The sequence below is a fragment of the Chanos chanos genome, chromosome 1, assembly GCF_902362185.1.
Source record: "Chanos chanos chromosome 1, fChaCha1.1, whole genome shotgun sequence".
Taxonomy (NCBI): domain Eukaryota; kingdom Metazoa; phylum Chordata; class Actinopteri; order Gonorynchiformes; family Chanidae; genus Chanos; species Chanos chanos.
In genome coordinates this window covers 39,328,548-39,340,615 of record NC_044495.1, presented here as the reverse complement: position 1 = coordinate 39,340,615, position 12,068 = coordinate 39,328,548, and the positions used below count along the sequence as shown (strand labels likewise).

The 12,068-nt window shown below is 40.5% G+C and overlaps 2 protein-coding genes across 2 annotated transcripts; both read left to right on the top strand.

Annotated features, from left to right (window-relative positions):
* The first annotated feature begins 451 nt into the window (after window positions 1-451).
* Window positions 452-1,069, top strand: pyurf (PIGY upstream open reading frame). The gene is made up of 2 exons (XM_030776776.1): window positions 452-720; window positions 910-1,069. Exons 1-2 carry the CDS (start codon window positions 512-514, stop codon window positions 1,052-1,054), a joined length of 354 nt encoding a protein of 117 aa, XP_030632636.1. The 5' UTR covers window positions 452-511; the 3' UTR covers window positions 1,055-1,069.
* Window positions 1,070-1,084: 15 nt separating this feature from the next.
* On the top strand, window positions 1,085-1,485 carry LOC115814062 (phosphatidylinositol N-acetylglucosaminyltransferase subunit Y). The gene has a single exon (XM_030776785.1). The coding sequence runs from the start codon at window positions 1,108-1,110 to the stop codon at window positions 1,318-1,320; it is 213 nt and encodes a 70-aa protein (XP_030632645.1). The 5' UTR covers window positions 1,085-1,107; the 3' UTR covers window positions 1,321-1,485.
* Window positions 1,486-12,068: the final 10,583 nt, after the last annotated feature.

Below are 12,068 nucleotides of genomic sequence, written 5' to 3'. Positions count from 1 at the left end.
GCAAACGAACACGAAGTATCAAAGCCTCTATCACCACTGGACTGACTTTATGAAGAGAGGGATATCTAATGTTGCTGTGAAATGTATGACATGAAAGCAGCCATGTGAAACTTACAACATGAGAGCGACCATGAAATTACAGTGAGTTTAAGCGACAAATGCGCTCCTGTAATTGTGTAGTTACAGTGACATCTCGTGGTAAAAGACCATAGTGAGTGTATGTTCATAAATCATGGGTCATTTTTCATATTAAACTGTTTGTGTCCGCGCATTACCACGACCCATTTTCATTTTATGTGTTGATTTATTTATTTTGCAAAACATTTTACAATTTTCGACCATACCCGCATTACTTACCGAGTCGTAATAGGAACTACAGTACGACTGTGCACTGGGGAACTAAATTGAGGATGCACCAATGAATCTCTTCCTTATTGGGGTAACGCGTCAGATTGACAACATAGGCACGAAGTACAAGGCCCTTATTCCGTCAAAAACACTCTTTTCGGTCATGTCTCAGTATGCTCTTAAAAGGTTAGCAGCAAACATACAAAAATTCAAAGGAGCAGTGAATTACCAGCCACTTTCGCGAAGCCCCGTTCTTCTGAAAACCTTTGAAAGGTATTCATCGGATGGTGTGAAGGACAACGTGAATAAACAGAAGTTTGACGAGTCTATACTCGAGTTCCTCGTATGCCCTCTATCAAAGAAACCTTTGAGGTAATGCGACTTTGATAAACTGACCTTTTCCGTTCTTATTAAATGGTCGTGCCACTTTGACCATTAATACGGATCATTCCTGCAACACAATGGGTTTCAAGTAACTGTCCTCCCAGCTATTTGATTGTTTTGGTGCAATGTAATTACTGTCGTGTTAGGTTGTCTAATTACATGTTTTACTCGACACAGATATCAAGAACAAACTAATGAACTGATCAACGAGGAACTTGGCATCGCCTACCCTATCATTGATGGAATTCCCAATATGATTCCACAGGACGCGAGACTGATTCAAAAGACGAAAGACGCGCCTGAAGAAACGACTCAGTCTTGAGGAAAATCTCAAATACTGTTTACTACAGGGACATTTTTTTCAGCTGAAACACAATGTTTTCCCTCTCCACTGTCACGGTGCTAGTCCCAGTAATATCTCTATGTGGACTTTTCTATTCTGCTAGCATGGATGAAAATTTTCCTCAGGGTTGTACCAGCACAAGCAGCGTGTGTTTTTATAGTCTGTTATTGCCTGTCACTATCCCTGTCTACGTGTTTTTCCACTTGTGGAAATGGATGGGAATCAAACTGTTCAGACATAATTAGGATACTGCTTCTGATGTAGGCTGATGACCTCTAATAAAAACTTGTGCAGCCACTGCAAGAAAAAAAAAAAACAACTCACATTTTATTTAAAAAATGATGGGCAACTATCAGAACAATAACGCTGTTGTAGAACAGTGAATATAACACACTATAACAGGCTAAGTAGTGTGTATTTGCAGTGTGACTATGTTTCAAACGGTAAGAGAATATAACAAAATGCTACACTACCACTAGACAAATTAGGAGTTTGTGGTTTGGACAAAGTGTCAGAGGTAGATAAACTCTGCTCAGTTCCATAAAGTTTTAAATGTCAAACAAAATACCTTAAGCAAACTTTTAAACATCTAATTTAAACATGAACATTGACTATGTTCCACTTTAATAAACCTACAGTGAAATGTCAGTAACTCTTTTTGGGTCCACTCTCGACACTTTCCCTGAATTTCATTAAGGGAGACAGAGGTTTTGGTGAATCTGCCTCCCCTTTCACCTTAAAGAAGAAGGACTCGTTCAGGCGAGTCTGGACAACCTTCTGTCGTGACAAATCCCCTTTGCTTCGTGAGAACGCATCGCCGTCCTCTTTCAGAACCGGGTTTGAAATCTTCTGATTGGTTTGTTGCAGGAGACAGTCCTCATCCACGGCGTGGATCCTCAGGTTCGGGTTAAGGTTTGGCGTCTCTCTCTTAGGCAGGCTCAAGTCGACCGGCTTCTTGGTACATTTTGTCGCAGCACACAGCAGGTGGAACCTAAGGGAGGTAGAGAGCTCTGTGGAGGTGAAGAAATTCTCTGTCTGGGTGGATGCCTCGACCATTGACCTGTGCAGGCGTGGCTCTTGTGAAATCATCCGCTCTTTTTGGTTAACACACTCAAAGAGGGGCTCAGCTACAGCATCAATAGGGCTCAGGCTACTGGGGAAATCTCTGTGTGAAATGGTGAAGGATTTCTGTGTGAGAAACAGGTCCTGACTGTTGAGATCATCGCTCGTGCCTTGTGATTCTTCTGGCTGGTTTTCTTTTACACACAACCTGGCACCAAAACAGAGTGCCGTGTCTCCTGATGTGTGTAATACTGCAGCTTTTGACATTTTCGGTTGACTCCATTCTGGTGACAGGTCAAAAACAACTCTCTTCTTCTTACGTGGTGGCTTATTCTTTGTCAACCTAGTGTTAAACTCACTTTGTTTCTCAGACAACAGAGGGCGAACACTGAACTTGTCTTCACCTTTATGCGCTGTGCAACTGGTTTTAGTGGGATGTTTGTGTTTTTGCGTTGCTAATGTGAGAAGGCTATCATCTTCTGCTTCCAGTGTTACCTCCACCTCCTTGTCCTTTCTTTTTTTCTTTTTCTTTATCTTGGGAATTTTCATAAAGTTGCTCGCTTCCCAGTTTTCAAGGCAGCAGTTTAACCCCTCGAGAGAAGTCTTCTTAGCCTTTTTCTTATTCTGTTTTCCCCCTTTTTGTTTCTTGGATGTCTTATGTTTGTTTTTTCGCTTCTTTGAGCTCTCAAAAACCTCTTCAGCGACGAGACAGTTTTCTCTCAGTCGTGTATTGTTCATTTTCCTTTAGAACAGAAAGTCAGAAGAAAGACATCAATGCACTTTACTGTGGTTGTCAAACCCATTTAATGAGCTGAAGGTGACTCAGGTTTATGGAAGCCAGGGAAAAGGAAACTTGAGCACAAAAGCCTTTATTTAGTCTTACTATCCACACATTACAGGCTATACAATCCTGTATTCTCAACGAGTTTAGCACAGCAATTACTTTAGTGAACAGTCTCTCGACTACTGATAGGCCTAACAAAACTTAATATATTCATTTGATATTTATCATTCTACCACTAGAGAGCTGGGGCTCCATCCCAGTAAGATCGACAAAAGGACGTTTATCGGTACCGTAGTTTCTTAACATTACACCAAAATTGTCTTTTCAATATTTTTTATACATTTGGGCCGTATGATTTGACTATATTCAAACACAATGTCTGTTATCCGAGACGATACAAAATTTTTCAAAAGGAATTTAACTTGACCCATCAAAGGGGTAGCAATCATGCTTCTAGCTGCGGCAATCCTTTCATGTAAAACCTTTAGCTAACAATCTGTTTTATTTAGGCTATTCAGCAACGGAGGGTAATACCGACCTTGGTAATTTCTAAATCAGCCAGTATGGCTCCAATAAGGCATTACTGTGGATATATGATCAAGACGACGAAAACAACTTCTTTTAAAATGATCTGAACCATCTGACAACGTAACACTTTTGAGATCGTATCTTCCGAAAATGCTCTGGCAGAGTGAACTCGATTAAGCGTGATATGCTAACTCTTTGAGATATCCACGCTACACCATTAAGGCATTTGACAGTTTTATGACAGTTTGAAAGCTATTTAAGACGACTAGTAGGGAAAATTGTATCATTTTCACTATGTTTCCGTTTACTCGTCAATTTAATGAAGTAAACCTACCTCCGGTGATACTTTTGTATCCTCTCTCGAATGTCTCCCCCTTAGTGACCCTTTTGGTGATATTTTTCGCGCACTTAACTTTATGCTAATAAATTTGCGCATGCCTGGAAACTGAGAGCGGGTGAGCCGATTGACGTAGCCTACCAATTTATAAAGTTGATTTTATGTATAGGCTATATATGCTGTGGTATATATTATCGATTAATTGTAGGCCATAGTTTACGCGATATTCTTTCAGGTCGTTACATAGTGGTTACACAATGGCAAATTACAAATGGCCATGGCATGGATGTTTCAGTAACACGTAATGATAAGTAAGACTGATGAATGTGTACTGTTTAACAGCCAGTATCACTGGGACTGATTAGAGGAGATTATGATGTTAGGTTACACGTACATTTTTTTAACAACAAAATGTAGACCTGCATTATGTGTTGTCCACACGCTGTTTTTGTATGAAATGGGCATAAAATGGCAGTATTTCAGTTTTTCTGATGTCTTGGCAAAAAAAGACATTTCATTTCCCGACTGATAATATTTTATGTACAAAACTCAATAAAGGCCTATCCGATTCTGTTACAATTAAGGAACTATCATATTGGCGGCATTGCAAATGTAAGAGCAACTACGAAAAATAAACCCCTCCTATACTGAAGCATTCTTACAATTTAATTAACAGTGTAGTTTTGCAGATTTTATTCTTTAGCGAAACAGTAACTCCATGTCTAATGCAGACTAGGAAAGGTCAGTATAATTCTGCGGTTAGTGTTAAATGCTAGATGCCTCACTGTACACGCCAAACGGTTTCTAAACTGATGAACATAACCTTGATGAACTTCCTCGCACCTAGTCACTCGCATGAATCACGGGTCTTGTTCACATCCGATGTCTGCGTTCTCTTTGCGTCACTGACATGGATTGCCGACAGCGTTCACTTGCTGGAAGCGCAATGCGTTTTTTCCTCCGCACAAAACGAGAGACCTGGCCCGCTTCCCCCTGTCGGTTCTTTATTGTGGGAAAAAGACTGCAAACGTCTTAGTGCTTAGTGATGTTGCCAACAATAGCCATGAATCGAAGTCAGGGTTCATTGAGAATATCGCCTGTGAATATGGTTGGCGCCGTTGGCCCCTGACTCTTAACAGCTGATGTTACGAAGGTGATGAATGTCTTTAGTCATCACGCAACGCTTTGAGACTCTCACTTAATTCTTTTCCGAACTTTTACAGTGCATTCTCTGCCCGTGACAAGGCTTAAAAACCGAGGGACTGGTAAATTTGCGAAGAATCCAGTAAGCTACGGCACCTTATTTTACCACTGTATAACATGTGTCGAAGTGGAGCAGTCGTTACTCACCTGTTTTACATTTGCCCTAAGCCCTGTGTCCTACTCAGAGTCTGAGGTAACAGATTTCAACATAAAAACGGTGTCTGTATTGTGAAAGCTGTTAATTTGAGTTTAACAGAGAAACTTTTATTGTGTATAAATGTTCACGAGATGTGTATCTTTTATAATAATAATAATGATGATGATGATAATAATGATAATAATAATAATGAGAGTACACGCTTATATAGAGCCCAGTCTCACTATTTATAGTCTCAAAGGGCTTTACATGTCCAAAATTATATTATCATTAAATCAAAATTATATTATCCATAAGTTCGAGAAAATAGATAAGTCTTTAGTTTAGTTTTAAAGGTATGAAAAGAGTTTAGCTTCCCAATGTCTGCTGGTAGACCATTCCAGAAGAAGGGAGAGCGGTAGGAAAAGGCATGGTAGCCAGTGGACTTCTTTTTAACTCTTGGAATGACTGATAGTCCAGAACCTTGGTTATAGGTTGTAATTAATTCGGACAGGTAGGACAGTGCAAGCCCAAATAGAATTTTATATGTCAATAAGAGGACCTTAAAATCTGTCCTTGCATGAATTGGGAGCCAGTGAAGGGAAGCCATGACAGGTGTAATGTGTTCAAACTTTCTTGTTCTGGTCAGGATTCTGGCAGCAGCATTCTGGACTCGCTGAAGACTTTTGGTACTAGAGGCAGGAAGTCCAGAGTACAGAACATTGCAGTAATCAAAGTCCATAAGTATATAACACCTGTCAGTTAAATTATAGAAGTGTTGATTACACAATGTAGTTCAGATAATAGACAGTGATACAGTTTGCCTTGATCAGAGGCAGACATTGGGTTGTATATGGTGTCAACATGAATAAGAGTTAGTTTGTGTGTCATCAAAAACATATTTACTTTCTTCTGGCGTACAAAAAAGAATTCATGCTCTTATAGGTATGTGGGCATCAGATGGTAAAAAAGGGCAGTAAACTCCTCTCAAATAAAGTCTCCTTTCCAGAGCAGAGGGTGAGATTTTTACTGAGGCAAACCTTCTAGTTTGATCTCTGTGATTTTAAATTGTCTTTGATTTGAGGAGTACTTGAAGAATGATGTTTCATATTGGTCAAATCATCTTAAAACTGAAAAGATTATGATCATTATGATGGCAGGATAGGAGCTCCTTTTGTAAGGAGCTCTTTTGTGTCGACTAATAACAGTTTTTCTCTCCAGACCTTTTTCTCTTTGATACCTCTCATACATAACTTGTAATATATTGTAATTAGTTTACAATTACTGTATGTTATTGTCTTTTCCAAGAAACAAAAGTCTGAAACGTTATTATGATGAATCGGATGCATAGGACATATATAGACATTGGACACCTCATTGGTTGTCAGATGGAACGGATGACAGAGAGACTCTCATCTGTTTTTCCACTCTTGATGCTCCATTCGCTTAAGCGCTACATTAATTCTGCCTGTAAACGTTCAACGCACTCAAGGGATTGGCTTTATCTGTGGATGTGCAGTGATGAATGTGTCAAACTGCCTATTTCTGGAAACCAACATCAGACCTTAAGTGTTAAAACACTTGGATACGGCCACAACCCTTTCAGAGTCTCTGCAGAGGGTCCGGATACAAAAAGCTGTAATTTATCCATCAGTGCCTCCGAACAAGTGGAGCCCTTGCTAATAAAAGGAGGTGCTAATCTGTTACCTTGTTAATGGTACTGCACATGATAATGTGATCATACCGTTGTGCTTACTGTCTTGCGGTAACCGGTCTGGCTTCCCTTGTGTACGTGAGCCATTTCTGCGGAGGCTGTGCCGATGTGAAGCGGACATTACGGCTCTGCCCAGATCCCCTCCGAATTAAGCAGAAGGTCAACATGCGTTCTCATGAAACACCCTCCATCAAAATTCTTTCCATTCATCTGCATTGTCTGGCTCTTCAGTGACTGCACTGTTACACAAGTGTGAAATTTCAGTAGCTCTAAAATGCATGTCATTGTGAAAGGAAGGTCTACTTTAAGTTATTCACAAGGTTCTGTCATTCAGGTTTCATGGATTTTTTTATGACATTAGAAATTTTTTTTTCACCTAACCACTTGATGGTACACACATACACACTCACAGCGGCTGTATCCACAGTGTGTGTGTGTGTGTGTGTGTATCCCTTTTCTACAAAACATCTGGGGAGACTGTTTGTTTCCGTAAAAAATGCTTAGAGCCGGGTGTCTCCATGATCTTTTGACAGCTCGCTGTCAGGTATGAAGGTGCTGAGATGATCCTAATGGGGCAGCCACTACCTGTTCCCCGTTTAACAGTCGACATGAAAGGCTTCAGCCCGTGACCGACCGCACACGCCAACTTCAACGGTACTTGTCTTCCCCTGAAATGGTCTGTGCAGCAGCACACGCTTCTCCTGTCATATAAACGTCAATCAGTCAAACATGTGAATGGGACGTGGGTGGTGTGTAACTCCTCTGTAGCCGTGAATTCGGATATGGGGGCCTGAAGAATGGTACCACAGAGGCCCCAGGATCCGACCTCCAGAGCAGAAACCTGGTATAGTGTGCCTCATGCAGTCATAACTGCTCTTCACAGATGTGCTGTCTGATTGGCCTTTCCGAGGTCGCCCACTCCACAACTTAAATGACCAAATGTAAATATCTCGATTTTGAACTGTGACGCCCATCTGAGTCAAAGGAAGCTGGATTCTGCAACGATATTCCCGTTAGAATAGTGTTATTCCTGACCATTCAGGCGTGAATCCTGCTCAAGTATGGCAATGGTATTCCGTCATTCTGATATCTGCACAGCAAGATGTTATTTACATTGCAGTCGGAAACTTCAGACAAACTTCGAAGACAGCACGTTTTCTTTTCATCAGCAAATATTGGCACCCATCCTCAATAAACAATCAGCGTCCACTTGGTTTTGTTGCGTCAGGTTATGATGTAAAATCAAGGCTGTTGAAATGAATATAGTATATAAATCCAGAAATGTCCCTCTTAAAAATGAATTCTCAATAAAGAAACATATAGTGCAAGTTCAGCCAAACCGACTGACCAATGTTGAAATGAATCGATGTTCGCAATTTGATCTATACCCTGATATGTTCTAATGTACAGACTAAAATTACATTGTGATCACATTGTTTATTTTAGACAGAGCTTAGGATGGAACAGCTAAACCTTGGTCTGTGTGAGGCCAGAGGCCATCAACTGTTGTTACAGTTGATTTGGCTCCAGTCACCATCTCTTTGTAGTGAAAAGTAAAATTATCCAGATTCTACAGTAAACAACAACGTAAACTTGGAAGCTATTGATCATACAGAATCAGGAGGTGAAGAAAATACAGACCATTAATCAACTATTAAGCTTTGTGTTTTCTGATTGGACAAACCAAGATACATTGCTTCAAGAAGGAAGAGAGGTGATTGGACAATTCTAGGAAAAAGGTGGTGGCCTTAAATACAACTTTGGTGTTTATAGTGTCAAAAACATAGTGGGTCAGGAATGAGTGCAACAAGCAACTGTTTCTTAGAATTCATTTCTTGATGAGATGGTCAACATACCAGAATTTTAGTCATGAGGGTTACAAAAAGACTGGTGGTAACAAATTGGTGTCAGCTTGTCAAGACTATATGATGCTATGGATAAGATTCAACCGGGCTGTATGTTTACTCAATGAGTTTCAATCCACAGTTTATTATTTTAAATGGCTACATATTTCTCAGAATGGTTGGCAAAAAATGAATATGAAAACTCATAGCCGTATGTCACCTGCTTGTACGAGTTCACAGTGAGTATCCAGTACCAGTCTGCTGCTTTACAGGGGCAAGTGACATAAGCTTCTTATTTTGGCTAATATGTTTTGCATTCAAATAACTTCATCTTGTAAACATTTTACAACCCAATAAACTCTTCAGAAAATCCAGAATAGGAACACTTCAATACCTATTATAGATTTAATTGTCACTAAATATAAAGACCGGCATGTTTTTTTTTTTTTACACCGTTCCTGCCATGGAGGTGTCAAGTGACCTTTGCTGATGGGCTTACTCGTGATTTTTCCCTTTAATCCCAGTTAAATTCCCATGCGCGTTGATGCCACATACCAGTAGTGACAAGGCTTGCATTGGTCAAACATGAGGTAATGAGAACTTCAGTTTTGGGGTTGAAAGGTCCCCCTCCCCCCAAACACACGGGGCTAAATACTGCCTGGAATTGTACAGACAAGGTTTAGGATCTCATGCAAAAGGGCAAAGGTCCATTTGTTTGGTGGGTGTCATCTAAACAGGCCATGCCTACTGCAGGCCATAATAGCACCAGGAGAAACCAGGATGGGGTCACCATCTGTAACACTCAGGCCTGCTTGACCATAAATCTTATAAACTTGGTATGTAAACAACTTTAATTGCTTGCCACCTATGAAATTTGTTTTACAGAATGCTTGTAAATCAGAGACTGAGTGCATCAACAGGTGCAACACGCAGAATCAAGTCTCAGCCAGGGTAGCATCTCCAGTCTGAGCGGCACTGGATTAGCTTTTGGGCATCTCAACAGGTTATTCCATTAAAACCCGGGTGTTAAGAGATGGTCTTTCTTGTCCTCAATGCCCAAAGATAATAAAAATTGCCAATGCCCATATGTAACACAACAGACGGCCACCTCTTTGACTGTTGTACTCTCATGTGAGTGGCGGTAAGCATTCTCCTTGCACTCAGAGAAACCCTAACCGCTCCACGAGGGAACATCTATAGGTCGGAGCTGTTTGGTTTCTGTCGAAGACGTATTCCCTGTGTCATGACATAGCCATTCCTCTTCCACATTTAGAAAACTTCCCTCATAGTTACCTAACACGTCATCGTACGCCCATAAAAGTAGGACAGAGTTGTCCACCCCCCATGGTGCCTCCAGGACACCTGTGGCCATAGCAGACAGAACTAAGGACCACCTGAGGGTGATGGTATAAGAGATAAGGCAACGATTTATTTATAAAATAGCCCCATTTTTAAAAATTCCTTATGTGGTGAATTATGGGGAAAAATCTTGGGGGTGGCAGTTAATCTGGCATTCCGAATGTTTTTACAACTGACAGAGTATACATTACTGAAAGACTAAAGAGCTTCAGCAAGTGTTTCAGGAAATGCTTAAAATGGATGAGATGATGTCATTGTCATAAAGGAAATCTAACTTTAAAACGCAAATGATGTAAGCCATCGGATCGCTTTAGCTTGGTCTTGATCATAAAATGTAAATGCAAAATATATTTTCATCCCTTTATTTAATCGCCATTTAGTTATCAGGGAATTAACACCAAACTGTTCAGTCGAGTTATTACACTTATGCATGCAGCAACTGAAGCAAATGAAAGGATACATCATAAATGGATTCGCAGTTGTAGCGTATTTCCCATCAGTATTGACTACAACTGCACAGCTGCATGTCCACGTTGGAAAGGCGCCATGTTGGAACAGGTATCTGTAGAAACGCCCCTGACTACCTTTGCTATTCGTTGAAATTACAACATTGACGTCATTGTTGGGTGGATGAACATCCTTGCACTCTGGTTCAAATGGCTGTGCCGCTTGACTTGTAATCGGCTGAAAATGGTTTCTAGTTTCCTAGGAAACACAATACGCGGCCAACTTCTGCTGTGCTATGTTTCCTTGCTGTTTACTTCTAAACTGCATCATGCACGTTGTGATATGAAAATTTTAGTTTTTGTCTTGTTAACAAAGATGTTGCATTTATTTTATTCAAGATAGTGAAGCGTCAGACAAATAAAAAGTGTAATTAATATGCGAAACATTGGGTTAATAATTTCTGCCTTATGATTTTTGAACTGAATTCACAGAGAGCTACGCATGTTTTTAATTACGACCTTCTGAGTGAATTACGAAGGCACAGTCGCAGTTTCCCATCAAGCTTTTATTTTAAATAAAGTTTATTTCCCCCTTAACTAAAGGCCGTTTAATGAATCTTTTTAAGATGTGATGCCCTTCATCACAGATGACTCGGGCGTCCTTTCTTGGAGCAGACAGGGCAAAAGTTCAAATTCAGGGGCAATTAGCGAAGTCCTACAGGAAAAGGTGCTGAAAGCTGAATTAGTCGGTGGGACGCGATGGTGTTTGTCATGCGCATGTCTATACCTATCATGGGAAGGGGGTGACATCAATGCCAATAATGAAGGCGGCTCATCAATGGACAGAGAGCTATAAAAGGAACTCCGGGAGACTTACACTAATCTTAACTGATAGGCTGATCTACACACTGGGTTTACACCCCTCCAGCAAGGAACCACACATCTCTGTATAACTTTTTCAGGGCAAGACTGGTCCTGTAGTGGTGAGTACAATTACTGTGAACTTCAGGTTACATTATGTTTTCTGTTATGTGTAAGAAAATAGCTCTGTAATATTACATTTTTTTTTGTCGCATTCGTTTACGTTTAAAAAGAATCTCGTAATTTTATGTAGAGTGTTGCAATGGAAGTTATTACTGTACAACTAAATATGTATGTATATCTTCACAGGTTATCAGCATGTCACCCATCAGACGGTTGGATAAAATTATTGCATTGTTTTCTCTCTGCATCTTATATCACTGTTTGCAGGTAGAAAGCAAGCCACTGAGGTCAGTTGAACTGATTGATGGGAATTATGGCATTCTGAACTTAATTTAAGAGATCTTAAGAATGGAATAAAAAAAAATCACACAAAGTGGTTCACCGACTTTCTTGTGTCTGTTGTTATCAGAAAACGTTCCGTTAGTGAAGTACAGCTAATGCACAACGTGGGGGAGCATAAACACGTCCAGGAGAGACAGGACTGGCTCCAGATGAAGCTACGGGACATCCACACTGCCTCGCTGAGAAACAGTGGAGCAGATCGGGTGAGGACGCGGAGGCTCCTTCCAGAGGTCCTCCCGGAACTTGAAGACTTA

Excerpts from the sequence above, each read along its gene's own strand:
- pyurf (XM_030776776.1), top strand. The coding sequence starts at position 512 with ATGTCTCAGTATGCTCTTAAAAGGTTAGCAGCAAACATACAAAAATTC. Across the intron at positions 721-909 it reads CTATCAAAGAAACCTTTGAG|ATATCAAGAACAAACTAATG; the intron begins GTAATGCGACTT and ends TACTCGACACAG.
- LOC115814062 (XM_030776785.1), top strand. The coding sequence starts at position 1,108 with ATGTTTTCCCTCTCCACTGTCACGGTGCTAGTCCCAGTAATATCTCTA.